This window comes from Phaseolus vulgaris, chromosome 7 (assembly GCF_051622355.1).
Source record: "Phaseolus vulgaris cultivar YP4 chromosome 7, ASM5162235v1, whole genome shotgun sequence".
In the NCBI taxonomy this organism is placed as follows: domain Eukaryota; kingdom Viridiplantae; phylum Streptophyta; class Magnoliopsida; order Fabales; family Fabaceae; genus Phaseolus; species Phaseolus vulgaris.
The window spans coordinates 4,300,116-4,319,331 of NC_143504.1; the positions used below are offsets into that span (position 1 = coordinate 4,300,116).

General features: G+C 28.8%; 2 protein-coding genes across 2 annotated transcripts; both read left to right on the forward strand.

Annotated features, from left to right (window-relative positions):
- The first annotated feature begins 2,939 nt into the window (after positions 1-2,939).
- LOC137828285 (agamous-like MADS-box protein AGL62) lies at positions 2,940-4,261 on the forward strand. Its single transcript, XM_068634783.2, has one exon. It carries the CDS (start codon positions 3,128-3,130, stop codon positions 3,902-3,904), a length of 777 nt encoding a protein of 258 aa, XP_068490884.2. The 5' UTR covers positions 2,940-3,127; the 3' UTR covers positions 3,905-4,261.
- Positions 4,262-16,812: 12,551 nt separating this feature from the next.
- LOC137827983 (agamous-like MADS-box protein AGL62) lies at positions 16,813-17,625 on the forward strand. Its single transcript, XM_068634368.2, has one exon. It carries the CDS (start codon positions 16,813-16,815, stop codon positions 17,482-17,484), a length of 672 nt encoding a protein of 223 aa, XP_068490469.2. The 3' UTR covers positions 17,485-17,625.
- Positions 17,626-19,216: the final 1,591 nt, after the last annotated feature.

A 19,216-nucleotide genomic window follows, 5' to 3' on the forward strand; every position in this document is an offset into this window, starting at 1 on the left:
GCTAATTTATATTTTTCTTGTAGTGTAATTTTAATTTTATAATACTTTTTTTTATCAACTTAATTAAAAGACATTTTTTGGTATTTTAAGTAAATTTAATACCATTCCTAATAATGTATTTTTAGAAAATGCTTAAGGATAAAAATGTTAGAAGATAAACTATTTTATATATATATTATGTATAATGTTTGAATAATTAATTTTTAATAATAATTTTTAAAAGAGTATCAATGAGATTATATATGAAATTAATACTTATGTTCAATTCTATTTAACTATATACATTGGTTATTTTATAAAATATGGGTTAACTAACTTGTTTATTTATTTAGCATAAATAGTAATATAATATTTAATGGTATATACTTAAAATTAGAATACTGATCAAAATTAATACATAGTCTCTCAAATTATATAGTAAATGAGACAAATTTATTTATTTATTATAATGACATCTACACACTGAGTTGAACATATAAACTTTTGTTCTTAGAAAATTCTGAAATATTTTTGTTTGATAAGATGTATATAACTTTTGTTGGAATTAACTTTTTCCAACTAGAAATTAAGAATAACATGATAAAAGACGTTAATTTATTAAATATTTATTAGATTATATTTTGATATTTAGAAATACATTATAAATTATTGAAGTAATAGTTCATAAAATTAAGGACAATTTATCTATCTAATAAGAAGTGACAATAAATAATAATATTTCTTTTAAATTTATTTTGATTTGGAATAAAACTAATATTCGTATAAGATCTATACAACTTTTGTTGGATATGAAGGAATTAACTTCTTCTTATTATAAATTAAGAATAATACGATAAAAGACGTTAATTTATTAAATGTTTATTTGAGATTATAATTTGGTAATTAGGAATACATTAATTTTTTTTTGAAATAATAGTTCATAAAATTTAGGAGTATTTATATGATATTTGACATGAAGTGAAAATAAACAATAATGGGATATATTTCTTTAAATTTATCTTTACTAGAATAAAACTAATATACGTATATGATCTATACAACTTTTGTTTGATATGAAGGAATGAACTCTTTCTAACTAGAAATTAAGAATAACACGATAAAAATTATACAACTTTTGTTTGATATGAAGGAATTAACTTAAGTAGAAATTAAGAATAACACGATAAAAGATGTTAATTCATTATATATTTATTTGAGATTATACTTTGATATTTAGAAATACATTAAAAATGATTGAAATAATAGTTCATAAAATTAAGGACTATTTATCTGATATTTGACATGAAGTGACAATAAACAGTAATGCGACATATTTCTTTATATTTATTTTAATTGGAATAAAACTAATATACGCATAATATCTACACAACTTTTGTTTGATATGAAGAAATTAACTCTGTTTAACTAGAAATTAAGACTAGCATGATACAAATTATACAACTTTTGTTTGATATGAAGGAATTAACTCTGGCTAACTAGAAATTAAGAATAGAACGATAAAAGACATTAATTTATTAAATGTTTATTTGAGATTATATTTTTTTTTATATAATTATATTTTAGTAGTTAGGAATACATGAAAAATTATTGAAATAATAGTTCATAAAATTAAGAACTATGTATCTGTTATTTGACATGAAGTGTCAATAAACAATAATAAAACATATTTCTTTAAATTTATCTTGATTGGAATAAAACTAATATACGTATAAGATTTGTACAATTTTTGTTTGATATGAAAGAATTATCTCTCTTTAACTAGAAATTAAGAATTACACGATACAAATTATACAATTTTTGTTTGATATGAATGAATTAATTTTGTCTAACTAAAAATTAAGAATAACACGATAAAAGACGTTGATTCATTAAATATTTATTTGAGATTATACTTTGGTATTTAGGAATACATTAAAATTTATTGAAATAATTGTTCATAGAATTAATGACTATTTCTCTGGTATTTGACATGAAGTTACAGTAAACAATAATGAGACATATTTCTTTGTAATTTATATTTAATAAATAAATTAATTGCCACAAAATAATTAATAACTTGTACTATTGATTAATGATTAATTTAACACATTTATTTCTATTAAACATTCCTTCTTAAAAAAGATAAATATAATAAATAAACATTTTATTTTTATTTTTTGGTGCATCTTTATTTAATTTTATTTAACATTTAGCAATGTTATAAGCAATGACTACTCAGAAAAACTCACCTGTTTTTTATTTTAATTAAAATAGTACAAAGCAAACATTTTTCTTTTAACAAAAAGATTCAAATATAACTTTAAGAAAGTTTTATTTACTTTGGAATCACTAATACCACAGTAATTAATATCTTTAAAAGTTTTTTTTTTCTTTTCAACAATAATGTTGATTACTCGTATCAATATTGAATTAATATATTATGAATGTCGGTCTAACTAGATTCTTCTTTTAACCAGTTTTTCCAAAAAAAAAACTAGGATTTTGTTTAGATAATCTTACAAATAAGCTAAATGAAACATATTTTACAAATAAGACAGTTTTAAGTTTTAAGTATTACAAGAAATTTTATGATTTATCTTTTTATTATTTTGTGTAAATATTAGACTCATTTGGTTGAGACTTGTTTTCTCAAACATCTTATTAAAAAAAGGTTGTCAATCTTGAAATAAAAGTTGAGTTAATCAATTGGATTGTAAACACTTATTAATTGTAATTTTTCATGCAGTTAAATATTATTACAACAATCATTCTTCTGAAACGTATAATCGTTTAAGTGTTCAAGTTTGTTTTTACAAATTTTAATTATGAATAAAAAGAAAAACATTAAGATTATTAATGAGAGGTGGGAAGTGTTGAGGTACACCTTATCAGTAAGATTAAGAAAAGGCATGCAATTTTGTGAGAGCTGATGCTTTTTTTTTACATTAAATATTCTACCATATATGCATCCGAAGGGGATTTTCACAATCTCCCAATCCAGAAACCACTTGAATGAAAAAAAAATAAAAATTTGGTGGTTTTCGTTCGACCCTTCAGAGATGCGTGTTGTTTTGGGTGTCTCCATTTGCAGACACAAAACACCTATAAATTCTCTTCTCCACAGCGGCATATTCTATGTTGTGACACCATGGATTCTGGAGCAAAGAAAAGCCGTGGTCGTCAAAAGATTGAGATGAAGAAAATGAGCAACGAGAGCAATCTCCAAGTCACCTTCTCCAAGCGCCGAAGCGGTCTTTTCAAGAAGGCCAGTGAGCTCTGCACCCTCTGCGGAGCCCACGTGGCGCTGGTGGTGTTCTCCCCCGGCGAGAAGGTGTTCTCCTTCGGCCACCCCAACGTGGACGCCGTCATCGACCGATTTCTGGGGCGGGCTCCGGTGCAGGACTCCGGCACCATGCAGTTCATTGACGCCCACCGCATCTCCAACGTGCGTGACCTGAACAAGCAGCTGACTCAGGTGAATGAACTTCTAGAAACGGAGAGGAAGCGCGGGGAGGAGCTGAGCCGGTTGAGGAAGGAGGCGCAGGAGCTGATGTGGTGGACCCGCCCCACCGAGGAGCTGAGTGTGGAGCAGATGGAGCAGTACAAGGCAGCATTGGAGGAGCTGAAGAAGCACGTTGCTCAACTTGCTGAGAGGGCTATGCTTCAGAGTGCTGTAAACCAGGGTCATCAGTTTTTCCCCGGGACTTCTTCCTCTGCCAATTTCGTGCCTCAGTCTCAGCATCAGCATCAGCATCAGCCTCAGCCTCAGCCTCCTCAGGTGTTCACTGCACAGACCATTCCTTCTATCCTTCAGAACTATATGTTCCCTGATGTAACCATCATGCAGCAACAGCATCACGGTTTCGATAACATGGGGATGGGAGGATATGGACCTGGACCTGCTCCTGCTGCTGGATTTTTCTGATCCATTCAACGGATCCATGGTGGTGATGCCCTGTCGTTTTTTAGATTTCATCTTGTATTTTAAGTTTCTAGTTCTTCCTTAAATTTCATGTTGTTTTTATATTTCAGTGTAAGGTAGTTGTTCCTTTTATGTATGTGACATAGTTAGCACTGGACTAGGGTTCGGATATTAAAGACATGTCTTGAACCATTATCTTGAGAGACTCATGTATTGTTGGATCGGATCGCAGTCCCTGAATATCTTCTATTGTTGGATTGGATCGCAGTTCCTGCATACTGTCATTTATTTCTTATGTAGTTGGGTCTGTAGTGTTTTCTTTTTCATTCCAGTTAATTCAATAAAGGGCATATTTACTTACTTTTTACCTGTTTGGTTTGCTTTCACTTAGGTGAAATTAATTTTTAGTTTATAATTTGTTTTAAATTATTCAATATGATTATTTAAATAGATTGTGGTTACAGATTTTCCATTGGAATGCTGATAAGCACATACTTTTGGGGGCTGCAGATGGTTGAAAAGAGAGACACATAATAAGAAGAGAAGGCGAAAGAATTAAGTTATTAAAAGATGAAAAGAAGTTGTGAAGAAAATAAATCAAGTAGAAAATGTGAATATAAGTATACTTATTATTTTTTATTTTAGATATTATTTATACATTTTTTTCAACAGTAAAAAATAATATTATATGAAGTACTTGGGATTATCCAATAATCCATGTACAGAAATATACATATATGAAAAAAATATATGCTATATACAAAAATTCCTCTTGGATCTTACTTTATGTGTAATTGAAGCTTAACAAAATCTTATACATCAGTAATTGAGTTACACTTTTTCTATTTTCCCTTATTCTTCTTACCACCTTCACTTATACTTCTTCCTGTGTATCATATTTCCTTTTCTCCTCAGCATCCCCAAATAGATATTGATTATATAAAACAAGCTGTTTCTAAAATAACTCTGATGTTTGGAAATAACTCTAAAATAAGTCTGTATTAAGGTTTTATCAAATATCAATCAGCTAATTAAAAATCTAGTTAGAAAACTTGACTTAAGATTAATAACTAAAAACAACTAACGAGCTACATTTCTCCATAAATATGCAATTCACTTGGTGGTTTAATCCATATCAAAATATAGAACGATACTTTTTAACATTAGATCTCGTATCTAAAAATAAACCATGATTTTTTAAGCATAATATATTATTAAACATATAATTCAGTAACATAAATTATACAGATGATTTTAATATAAATAAATAGATCAAATTCAGCATATGATAGTTGATGGGTTACATTTAATTTTAACAAAAATGAAAACTATGTACCTTTTAAAAATGTATAAGCAATCATAAAGATCATAGAGATGATGAACAATTCCGCATTCCAAAACATCCAAAGTTTAAATTATTATAAGAATTTTTCATATTTTAAGTTTACAAGTTCCCAAAGTTTTAAATTTATTTGACAATAATAATTTTTCTCTCAACGGATTTTGGGTAAAAAAATATTCACCACCTTTGACTGAAAATCTAACCTCAAAAGTGTTCATTCTCCATCATCTTCATATTGTAATAAGATTTTTTCTATTTAATTATTATATATGTATATATATTGCTAGAAACTTTAAGTATTACAAAATTTTAAATAAGAAAAAAAGCATTGAAAACTAATATGTTTTAAACTAATAATTACTTATAAAAATAAAAAAAATTGATAGATATATGATGAAACTCAACATTTGATTTTAGTTTACATAACTATTGTTTTGAGATGTATTTAGGTTTATTAGCATAACATGAGATGATGTGTTGATTTGAAGGAGATTTTGATGACGTTTTCACCTCTGATTGATGGTTTTTTTTTTCATTGCTTATTATTTTAGTAGAATGAAAATGTAAAGTATGAATCAATTTCTAAAATAATCTTAAACAAATTTGCATTGAAAATTTGGTTTTCTACCTTTCCTACATAATAATGTATTGTATTGAGAAATAATTGATTATCTTAAGAAATAATCAATTATGTTGGTCAAAGAACTTGTATAGCTAACATCTTGTGTTAGGAGGATGTAGTAGTATGTTTTGCAGGTTTGAAGAGACATTCTTATGTTAACTAAAGTGGACCGTTGGAGAAGTAACAACTTTTTGTTGTCAGGAGCGTAAGAGGAAAGAGTTAAATTGTAAAAGAAATTTTCTTTCTTTTAATTTTCTAGGTCGTTTGTAACAAATTGTTATGTTTGGTTAGAGTTGACATCAGTATATCATCATGATCCTTTTTCACACTTCTAGCATTTCAAACTTGTTAATGTACCTGTCAATGCTTTTTGGAAAAGTGTTTGGATTGCAGTTGTTGGTGAGATTTGGAGACATAGGAATAATTTTTTTTTAAAGGTGGTGTGTTTGATGTTTTACCCTGCTAATGTGAATGGTCCGCAGTTTAGAGTCTGGGAGGGTGTGTGGATTGCTTTGGTAGGTGAAATATGGAAACATAACAACATGAGGGTTTTTAGGAATGAGAGAGCTGATTATTTAGAGATATTTGGGGTGGTACAAAGAAAAACCTGAGTTTGGATTAAAGAAAAATTTGTTGAGTTCTCTTATTCTGAATGGTGTATGGAACCATTGGAATGTATGAAATATGTTAAGAAGTAATGATTCATATTAGAAAACTTGTATAGCTAACCTCTTGTTTTAGGGAGGATGACAATGTGTTTTGCAGGTTTGAGGAGACATTCTTATGTTAACTAAAGTGGATTGTTGGAGGAGTAAAGTAACAACTTTTGGTTGTGGGGAGCGTAAGAGGAAAGAGTTAAATTGTAAAAGAAATTTTCTTTCTTTTAATTTTCTAGGTCGTTTGTAACGAATTGTTATGTTTGGCTAGAGTTGACATCAGTAGATCATCATGATCATTTTTCACACTTCCAGCATTTCAAACTTGTTATTGTACCTGCCAATGCTATTTGGGGAAGTGTCTGGATTGCAGTTGTTGGTGAGATTTGGAGACATAAGAATAAACATTTTTTTAAAGGTGGTGTGTTTGATGTTTTACCTTGCTAACGTGAATGGTCCGCAGTTGAGAGTTTGGGAGAGTGTGTGGATTGCTTTGGTAGGTGAAATATGGAAACATAAGAACAGGAGAGTTTTTAGGAATGAGAGAGCTGATTATTTAGAGATCTTTGTGGTGATACAAAGAAAAACATGGGTTTGGATTAAAGAAAAATTTGTTGAGTTCTCTCATTCTGAATGGTGTATGGAACTATTGGAATGTATGAAATATGTTAAGAAGTAATAGTTCATATTAGAGAACTTGTATAGCTAACCTCTTATTTTATGGAGGATGTAGCAATGCCTTTTGCAGGTTTGAGGAGACATTCTTATGTTAACTGAGGTGGTGGATTATTGGAGGAGTAGTAGCTTTTTGTTGCCGGGAGCTTAAGAGGAAAAAGTTAATTTGTAAAAGAATTTTTCTTGCTTTTAATTTTCTAGCTCGTTTGGAACGATTGTTATGTTTGGTTAAAGTTAACATCGGTAGATCATCAAGATTCCTTTTCACACTTCCAGCATTTCAAACTTGTTAATGTACCTGTCAATACTGTTTGGGAAAGTGTCTGGATTGCAGTTATTTGTGAGATTTGGAGACATAGGAATAAATATTTTTTTTAAAGGTGGTGTGTTTGATTATTTACCCTGCTAATGTGAATGGTCCGCGGTTTAGAGTTTGGGAGGGTGTGTGGATTGCTTTGTTAGGTGAAATATGGAAACACAAGAACATGAGGGTTTTTAGGAATGAGAGAGCTGATTATTTAGAGATCTTTGTGGTGGTACAAAGAAAAACCTGGGTTTGGATTAAAGAAAAATTTGTTGAGTTCTCTTATTCTGAATGGTGTATGGAATGTATGAAATATGTTAAGAAGTAATGGTTCATATTAGAGAACTTGTATAGCTAACCTCTTGTTTTTGGGAGGATGTAGCAGTGTGTTTTGCAGGTTTGAGAAGACATTCTTATGTTAACTAAAGTGGTGGACTGTTGGAGGAGTAGCGACTTTTTGTTGCCGGAGCGTAAGAGGAAAGAGTTAATTTGTAAAAGAATTTTCTTGCTTTTAATTTTCTAGCTCGATTGGAACTATTGTTATGTTTGGTTAGAGTTGACATCGATAGATCGTCATGATCCCTTTTCACACTTCCAACATTTCAAACTTGTTCATGTACCTGTCAACGCTGTTTGGGGAAGTGTCTGGATTGTAGTTGTTGGTGAGATTTGGAGACATATGAATAAACATTTTTTTAAAGGTGGTGTGTTTGGTCATCCTTGGTTCAATTAAATGTATGGTCTTGGGTTACTTATAATTTTTTCTCTGTATGTTTTTCTTATTTTGATTGATGTCTTGGTCCTCTGGTTTGTATGTATTTTATAAAGAGACTTTGAAACTCCAGGCCTTTTGTTTTTTAGAAGGTTAGGATGAGGTGTTATGTTGTTTATGAGGTGTCTTTATTTGTTGATATTTGTGGTAAGCTTTTTGTGGGAGGTGTTGTACATTTCTGTTCAATTTTGTACAAGGGTTGGATCACCCCTTAAGTGGTTCATATTTATTTATTTATTTTTATTGATAAAAAAAATTCCACCAATAACTACTCTTAAAAAAATAGAAAATTCTCTCTCATTCATTGCAATGGTTTCATACTTCTGGAAAGTTAGAGTTTGTTTATTATATGAAAAAGATGTTATGGAAATGTTATACATCACATATTATTTGAAAAAAAAATTTATAAAAAATTTATAGGTTTTTTATTTTATAATCTATCACAAATAGTATATTTTTTAGTTTGTTTTTAATCTAAATTTGGAAATCATTGCACTAATATTTGGTGTGTTATAGGTAATTGAGTGTTTTCATTATGTTTTTAAATTTTCTTTAATGTATGTTTCAAGAAGGGTTGTTTTTGTTTTGATGTAATTACATAAATGTTTCTTGTAATAGGATATTTTATTTTAAGATTTTTAGTGAAAAATGCAGTTCATATTCTCTAAATTAATTGGATGTAAATTTAGAAAACATTGAACCAATATAAAATTTCTTATATATTATTTATTTTTACTTTACAAAGCCCATAAATACTTTTGGTGATTAGAAAAAAGATATCATTTATTAATGTATCTAAAATCTTAACCTATCAATGATTTATATGATGTTCATAATTAAGTTTACTAAATTGAGAAAGATTAATACAAAATTTTGTTTTCAAATTTCGAAATAAAATTATATAATATTAAAATAAAATTAACAAAGTCTTGAAATATAATTATCACACATGTTAAATAAAAGAGGATAAAAGTACTATTAGAAAAATAAATAATATTCAAATACTTTATTTGAAAATAAAATTAAATAAAATTATTTATGTAATTGAAACTATAACAAATTAGAATATTCATTAAAATTGTGGAAGGAGAGTTATGGGCGAATGATATATGGAATTGGTTGTTAACTTGGAGAAGATAGTGATTCGAATGGGAGAAGTCTTTGGTTGAAGGACTGGACATGTTATATGACACTCACCTTCGTGTTAATAGGGTAGATGGTTGGGTGTGGAATCTAAGCAAAAACAAGGAGTTTTCTGTTTAATTTGCCTACAATATACTAAGTCTTTTAAAGGTTTTAAGGGTAGGATTAGGGATGAGACATTCTCATATTTGTGGAATACTAAATTTCTACAGAGTGCAAACTTTTTTGCTTGGCACATACTTAAAGGGAGAGTAGCAACAAAGGAAAATTTGTGTAGAGGATGAATTATACAAGCTGATATGAGGTGTCCATTGTACACATCCCACACTGAGTCAATCAAACATCTATTTTTTTGAGCACAAAATCGTATGTGAAGTTTGGAAGTTGTAATAGATGGATCAAAATCTATATTGTTATACAACAATCATCCTAAAGACAACTTTTGCAAGTTTCAAATTGAGCTACTTAATAAAAAAGAAAATTGAGTTTAGAAGGAGATATGAGTTGTAGTGGTCTAGAACATGTGCACACAAAAAAATAAGATAAAAATTTAATAAAATAAATACAAAATAAATTTGTCGTGTAACACAACTAAAAATTTGGGCTTGATTTAGGAATAAGTACTCAAATTGGTACTTGAACCCAATTGACACTAGAAGGTCAAAGATACCTTTTGTGCTGAATGCATAGTATATAATAGTCATCTCTAATCGATGTGACATTTTCATTCCAATAACATATTTTGGTCCATTGTTAAATTTTTTTATTAATTAAAATAAAAACATTAATTTAAAGGAATATTTTTTCATTGTATTATTCAAATTTTAAAAAATGAGTTGGTGGTTTAGTTCCTTCTGTTCCGTCATTAACCTATCAATATGATAGTATAAAAAGATGATAAGAACGGACTCACATATTAAAAACACTAATTCAACATAAAACATAATTCAACATAAGAAGATGATACTAAATTTTAATTGACTAATATGCCAATCCAAATCAAGATTCATCCTTCCATCCTTAGGACAAAGTAATGTAATATAACAATATAACTTTTGATGTCAAAGTTAAGTGCTTTTTAAAATAACAAAAGACAAAGTAATATTGATTGCAACATAAAACATGTAGGTAATAGAATATATAAGAATGCAATCATATATTTCACAAATTTAAATATTAAATTTAAATGTATATCATCATAATAATGTAGAGGAAACAATTGCATTACTTTCTTCCTCTAAAAAATATGCTATCATTTGTTCCATACCCTTCTCATCCAACTCAAAATTTTGTTGTTTTTTTATTTAAATAACATGTATTTTATGGTTAACATATATATATATTATATTTTTTTTCAATATTCTTGTGTCATAATATTCCATAAGGATGGACTTGATGAAATTTCTTTTCTAAACAATGTTTGTTTTATATATTCTATTAAGTTTTTAACTGAGTCTTACACTTTCTTTGTTTTCAGTGATTACCTGATTATGCATAAAAAAAAATGTTGTCGATATTTTATTCAGCTCATCAACGACCATATGCAAAGAAAGAAAGACGAGTAATTTGGTTGAAATAATAAAAAAGAAAAATGATATTTATCATATTAAACAAATACTTGACGACAGACCACCTTAATAAAAAAAAAACCAGAGCACTATTGCCATATCATACAACAATAGTAAAAAAGAAAGATCATTAACAATAACTACGTGTGAGAATAAATATTTTGAAAGCCATAATGAGATAAGGTTTAAGCCATAAAGCTGCTAAGGTGGCCGAGATCGAGAACTGGTCTAATAATGCGTAGATCCCTCTTTGACTGTGAGAAGTTGTTGGAGGAGCAGTTGAGTCAGTTGCTGCAAGGGATAAAGATGGATGCGGCAGGAGTGGATAGTTGGGTCTGGAAGGTTGAGGGGTCTCAAAGTTTTATTGTTAACTCAGCTTATATTAAGGTTAGGAGGGTTAGTGATGGGGAATTCTCTCCGATTTACTGTAGGTTGTGGAGGTGTAAAACCTTGCCTTCTGCTGTTTTCTTGGCCTGGAGGGTGTTGGTAAATAGGATTGCGACTATGGTTAATTTGGTAAGGTGCGGGGTGGTGGTTGAAAACCTTGTATGCTACTTGTGTGGGATGGTTGAAGAGTCGTCGAGTCACTTGTTCTCCGTTTGTGACTTTTCCTGGAGGGTCTGGTGTCTTTGCTTTGAGTGACTTGGAGTGTCGTTCGTAATCCATTTGGATCCTATGCAAAATTTTATCCAATTCAAGTTGAGTCAGACATCTATTTCAGCTAATGATGTTTGGGGGGCAATTTGGGTTGGAATTGTGAGTGAAATTTGGAAGCATAGGAACTCGATCGTCTTTAATGGAGGAGTGGCAGATGTGTTAGAAGTTTTTGCCTCAGCGCAAGTAAAGGTGTGGTCTTGGATTGCTGCAAAGTCCCGCGAAGTTTATTTTTCCTACCCCTGTTGGGTTTTGGATCCTTTGGCCTGTATACGGCTGATTCGGTAAAGCTAGTTAGTGCTTGGTTTGGTTGGCCCTTTGTCTGGTGATTTTTGCGTTTCTAGTTAGGAGTTGGATTCTATGTGTTCTTGTAAAAGGGTTTGACCATCCTTAAAGTGGTTCCCATTTATTTATTTTTTATTGCTGATAAAAAAAAAACTAATAATCTTGTATACTATACACATAAGAAATATCAACAAAAGTTAATAAATTTAGCTGAATAAACATATTTTTTTATCGCAATAAGTGAAATGAATTAAAAAATCATTTAAGGAATACTGTAACTCATACAAAATATAAGTTAAACGCCTCCAACAAAACCTAAAAACTGATAAAAAAATATCACCAGAATAGCAACAGAAAGGAAAACTATTAACAAATTATGCTTTGTGGATTAGCTATAACAAAATAACCTATCAACTATCCAAAAGAACATAATGCTTCAGCACCATCGTGCCCATTAAAACAAAAAACTGACAGAAATCTGATGCAGAATCTAACAATAAGGATCAACATAGAAATTTGTGTAAAACCCAAACAATATCTTCTGGATATTATATGCCATTTTCTCTTCCAACTATATTTCTTTTTTTTACTACTTGTACTATTGTTCTAGAGCTCATTTCAATATTGTGTCATATGCATCTGCCTCTAATATGCAATTTGATATTGGTGCCAATCACAATCACTTCCAACAAATACAATTCTATTATACAAATTGTTAACCTTACATATATCAGTAGTAGGCTTTGGCATCCCCTTAGTTGATGTTGGATGGGACTCTTCCATCTTAAGGGTCTGTGTTCCAAGGTTGTTGGTTTTCATGGGTATATTTTTATGTTCACATCAATTGTTCACCTTCTTACTTGTGTGTATTGGTATGTTGTTAAACTACTTGTTATGATTCTTTATAGTCTATATTTGACATACACAAAGAAGAAGAAATCAAAACTATCTGTCTTTGTTTTGACTGTAATCTGCCTATCATTAGTTATAATTACTCTCAAATTCTTTTAAAATGACTCAACATATACTAAATATAAAATTCAATAGTAGCCTTCCTCAAACAACTCATATGAATCATGTTAATTGATATGACATAAATCTCATGTAGCATTTTTCTCATATCAGTAATAAAAAATAAATAAATAAGAACTATTTTAGGGGTGATCCAACCATGTACAAAATCGTACAAAAATGAGTAATCTCTCCTCTCATAATTTTGCCACTAATTTTCTACTAGAACAAATACAATTTGACCAACCTAAACAAACCAGAGAATCCAGACACCAGTCAAAAAATGAAAAACAAGCAGAAGGGACTTTAGAGGTTACCCAGGATCAGACCTTTAGTTGAGCCAGGGAGAAATTTTCAAAATTATAAATCACTCAATCTTTAAAGATGTGTTTATTCCTATGCCTCCTAATCTCACTTACCACCGCAATCCAGACACTTCCCAAAATTAAATTAACAGAAGTAGGTGCTTCATGTATACTGTAGAAAACGTGAGACAGAAGTGTGATGAGTAGTCGAACTCAACCCTAACCACTCGAAGCAAATGTTCCAAACTAGCAAAGCAATTTTACAGCAAAAAAACAAATGGCTTGTTGTTTCCTCATTCGCTCCACATAGGCAATATAAAATACTTTTTAATTCAATCCCACGTCTCTTCAAGTTGGCCTTAGTAGCTAACTTATTTTCCAGCACCCTCCAAGCATTGACATGGGTTGAGGGCAAAACTTTTATCATCCAGAAAGAACTATACAACTGTTTAGTTCTCCCTTCTTTCTCTCCCCTTAAGACTCTGTAAGCAGACCTAACAGAATACTCAATAGACTCATCATCATTGCAAATCCATCTATCCTCATTTTTCAGGACGAGACTCAAACCGGACACCTCCTAAAAAACCTGACTAATTAACTTGGTTCTTCTCTCACTCGAAAAGTCCTTCTCCAAATTAAATTATTTTCTAGTCAATCAGTTTGATTAATCCAATATATAAAATCATATCTTAATCTTGGGTTGACATTCTAAAAAATTACAATAAAAAGGGGGAAGATACTTAAAAACTGACTTGACAAAGCTTACCCTTTTCTATGCATGTTTAAATTTCCATCTAATTAGTTTTTTAAAATTTTTACTACTACTGGTTTTCATAACTGATATGTTATTGGAGTCTCCCCAAAATAGACCTACATAGATTAAAGGTAAATTCATCTCTCCAAAATTTATAATAGTTGCAAATCTTTCCATTAGATTCCTTTTTACACATAACCCTCATAATATACTTTAACAAACTTTAATTTTAGACCTAAGATTGGTTCAAAATATCTTAATAACATATTTGACTTTTGCTTCACACAAGAAAAGTATTATCAACCAACTCTAACATATTTACCATATTTCATCCACTCTTACTTTTATCGGTTCTAAGTGTTTTTTTTTTCTTTCTATTTATTATTTATCTAACTAATCCTTGAACTACAATTAGAAACAAAAATAAAATAGTAGTATTATTGATAATTCTAAATACCTATTTATCTAATCTATCCACTTTAGAAAAAAAATGAATTTTTGCACAGTCTATCTACTTTTGACAAAAACTTAATTTTTCCATCTAGTAATATAGAAATCTTTATCTAACTAAATTATACTTTTTTTATATTCTATTTTTATTATTATATAAATTTTTGTGTCCTATTTCTTCCATCACTTCATTTACAACTTTTACTCTTCAAAGTAAGTTTGTTTCTTTTAGAAAAATCAATTTTTAGAAAAATCAATTTTTAGAAAAATCAATTTTTAGAAAAATCAATTGTGTATCTCCTATATATAACCTTAAATAAAACATTATTCAATATTGTTTGATAACATTTAAAAAATAATCTCATAAAAATATCTACCAACAATATTGACGAATATTCATCTATAAGGATAATCTTTTTTTAGTATCAATATTATAAAAGATAGAGTACTTTCCCTTCACCACTTTTCTTCTATAAATTCTCATATACCAATAAACTTACAATAACGTTTAATATTTTTTTTTCATTTACTAGTTTTTTTTGAATGACCTTAATGATTTTTGTAATATGCTCTAATACTTGTATTTTCAGATTAAAAATATGTAATTATTGTATGATGTTGAGTTAAAAAGAATACATTTTTAACATAATATGAGAAGGCCGAATAATACCGCATCTCTCACACAAAGAAAGTGTATTTTACACTTACTTTTCATAAAATAATAGAAAAATAATGTAGCAAGTAGATATCTCAGAAAAAAGATATGTAATTTAGTATAAATATCATAAAACCAACCAAATATCAATATTCATTTTATTATAATAAATGAATTTATTATTATTATTTCTATATAATATAAAGATACTTGTTCATATAGTAATTTTTTAACATATTGTTATATATTTCTTATTTAGTCTCCTTATCAATAAATATATTAATTTTTGTATTTATTAATTACATTATTATTTACATTTATTAATTACTATACTAAGAAATATTAATTTAATTTTTATATGAATTATTCTAATAAATCATAAATTTATTAATTTATTTTTATTAATACTAATTTATAAATTTATTAATTGATATATTAATTTATATTTATTATCAATTAATAATTATAATTCTATATTTATTAACTAGTGTATAATTTCTATTAAATCTAGTATAATCATAAATTATTTAATTTCTTATTATAAAATAAATATATATTGTCAAATTAATATATTAATAATACATAAATAATATTACATATATTATATGAGGAAGGATGTAGTCACTTCAAGAATAATTTTAATAAATATATTTTACTTTCTTCAAATCTGACTGTTAACTTTTTAATTACACTTGATTTAAAAAAGAGAAATATGAGAATGCGGAATAAATTTGTTAAAACTGTTGTTTTTGTATTTGATTTGTCATCGATATGTATATTATATTATAATATTAATGGTATATAGATATATATTATATAACTATTACAAAAATAAAATTTATTAATATTTATTTAATTATAAATAATGATTAATGTATGAACTTATAGTAAATAAAAGAAAAATAGTTGAAGAAGAGTTTGAATGATAATTAACAATTACCATTGGTCCTGTTGGACTAAAATCACGGCCCGTAAGAGAATCTGGTCATTTTATCTTGGGCTTGTAAAGCATGGCCCGTAAAATATTGTCTAACATAAAGAAAATATCGAATTAAACAATTTAATAAATTAAAATTAGTTGATACATAATCTAATGGGTAGAAATTCTCTCTTATAATTAGTCTAATTTTTATTTTTTAATTTGTGAATTCTTGTTTATAAATGGAAGAGTTTATTTATTTTTCTTATTTTTCTATCTTAAAAGTTCTAACTAAAAAAAATTGTCCAAAAAAGTATTTCTACGAATTTACTTTTCGGAACTCTTCAAGGTTACAAAGGTATTTTTATGAATTAAGAAGAAAAATGGTTAATTTTTAAACAGTTTTTTTTTTTTTTTTATATTCTTCCAACTTTAATCCAAACATCCATCCAGCAATGAAACATATAATTTTTCTTGGTATACCTATGAGTGTACATATTCATGATTTTGGACCCCTTCGTTTCGTATATAATTTGTCAACGTAATGAAGAGAAAGTTAATGCAGCTTTTTATATGTAGATCACTTACTGAAAATTTTGATATCTTCTAATTTGGTCTGGTACCATAATCACATATTAAGAGCAAAGATTATATAACTTCCTCGTTTAGGAGTAATAATAAAAAGAAATAAAAGACATAAAAAGGAAAATTAAATGGGACAGGTGGAAAACAAAGATTTAGTGATATAAAACAGAGCAATGCGAAAAGGAGGTATTGTGTGTGTTTTTGTTGGAGCATGTCGAAGATTAAAAAGTCAAGCTTGGGTCGTCAAAAGATCCCAATAGAGAAAATACCTAAGAAGAGTCATTTGCAAGTTACGTTCTCTAAACGTCGTTCAGGAGTGTTCAAGAAAGCGAGTGAACTTTGCACCCTTTGTGGAGTAGAGATCGCAATCGTGGTTTTCTCTCCTGCTGATAAGGCCTTCTCTTTTGGGCATCCAGAAGTTGAGTCCCTCATCGATCGCTACACCACGCGGAACCCTCCACAAGACTCCAGTGCGCACCACCTCGTTGAGGCTCATCGAAATGCGAATGTTCGTGATCTCAACATGCAACTCACTCAGGTTTTTAACCTCTTGGAGGTTGAAAAGAAGCGAGGGGATGATCTGGACCATGTCAGCAAAGCTAGGCAGAGGCAGTTTTGGTGGGAGGGCCCTGTTGATGAGCTTGGATTGCATGAGCTGCTCCAGCTAAAGGCCTCCATTGAAGAGCTCAAGAAGAACATAGAAAAACATGCCACCAAATTCATGATTGACCACTCTTCTGCTATATCTTCTTCTTCGTCAATTCTTGGACCTAATCATGGATTTGGTGTACTTGAACGGTATGATGCCTTTGATAACAAACCTGATGTTGGGATTGCACTTCCTAATGCCCATTATCTCTCCTTTCGAACTGGGTATCTTTGATCTTGTTCCATTCTTTTCGGATTACTGCTTTTGGATTCAGAGGGGTGAATCAGAAACACTGATAAGGCTTTGCTGATACAAAAAAAAACACTGTTGAAAATAATTTGTCCTTTATATCTAATTAATCAGGGGCTCTGGACAAGGGAATAAAACTTCACCTTTTCATTTTGTTGTTCTTTAGATATATACAGATTTCATTATTCAAGATATTTGTCACTACATTTAAAAATAATTAAATGATTCTTCGTTGATCTTACTCGCTTGCCCTTGCTTGTTCACTAGTCTCTTTCTTCTTGAGTAAGGTGAGTTTTTTCCCTTATCAAGAGCTTTTTTTTCAACAACACAAAATACCATTTTTTATTGCGAATATTCATTGAATGAGAAGATTAAACGTGTATAAGTACTACTCTTGAAGAAGAAAAGATGGAGATAGATGCAAAAGAAGACGGGTGGTGACTGATTCTTTGAGCTTATGAGTGGAGTTCGTTCTGTAAACTTTTTGTTGTCTCAATCTAAGAAACTCTCAAAGAAAAGGTTGCTTAATAGAGAGTTAATTTTAAACTAATCAAATCAAATTTAACCCTGAAAATATAATTTATTTAATTTTTGTTTAACTTATATTTGAATTATACATATTAACTAAAGTGTGCTTATATTCGAAGCAACCATTTTAGTTTATTAACTATTTTCCTTTTAAAACCAAATATTCTTCAGATTCAAAAGTAACAACAGGAATTAGATTGAATTGACTTAAAATGATAGTAAAGACCTAAAATTCATCCTTTAAATAACAAGATTTAAATCATGAAGTGTGATGAAGGACACCATATCTTGTAGATGATATATAAAAATATCAACATATCAGATTATAAATGGTTAAATTTAAGTTAACTCTGAATCTCAAAGCAAAAGGCAACAGTTTCTTCTAACTTTTGTTACCTGTTTTAAAATAATGAAAAAAATGCAATTTAAATATCCAAATAAAATGTGTTCAAGGGTTAGTTACAAATAAACTCTTATAAATTTGGTCTTTTGATTACTTTTTATTTATAATATTTTAAATTTATGAAACTTTCAATTTCTCTTAAAAGAATTGGTAAAATAAATTATAGAAACAAAAAAAAAATATCATTGAATCATGAGATTCGAATCAATGATACCAAATTTCACCCATTTATAATTCATGTATAAATTTATACGAATTCATTTGAAATCTATTTCATTATATGAGTTTATAGTAATCCATATCCATAGAATCTTAACATATAAATGGTGAACTTTAAGGTTTTAATAAAATATGAGGTATAATATTGAGGAATATGAATAAAGTGATTAAAATATAGAATGTTCTTTTGTAGAAGGAATAAATATGGCTGTTTCTTGGGCTAGGAGAAAGGGGGAAAGAAATGTAAAGAGATATGAATTAAATAAAAGTAAATATAATGGGCAAAAGAAACTAACCATACTTTCCTTTAGTTTATCACACCATATTAAGTGTTAAAAAACTATTTTGAACTAAACTAAAAGCTAACTGAACTAAAAAAAATAACAATCTTTTTTATCATACCAAAATTAAGAAAAACAAAACTATTATAATGAAATAATTTAATGTATTTGAATTAAAAAACATCACCTCACGTAATAGTTTAGTTACACACATGCTACATTGTATATCTTTCTAGAATTGGTTCCAAATTCTATCTCTCTATTTTAATTTTCACATAAAATTTGG

Bases quoted from the DNA above. Each gene is read 5' to 3' on its own strand.
- LOC137827983 (XM_068634368.2), top strand. From the start codon at position 16,813: ATGTCGAAGATTAAAAAGTCAAGCTTGGGTCGTCAAAAGATCCCAATA.
- LOC137828285 (XM_068634783.2), top strand. From the start codon at position 3,128: ATGGATTCTGGAGCAAAGAAAAGCCGTGGTCGTCAAAAGATTGAGATG.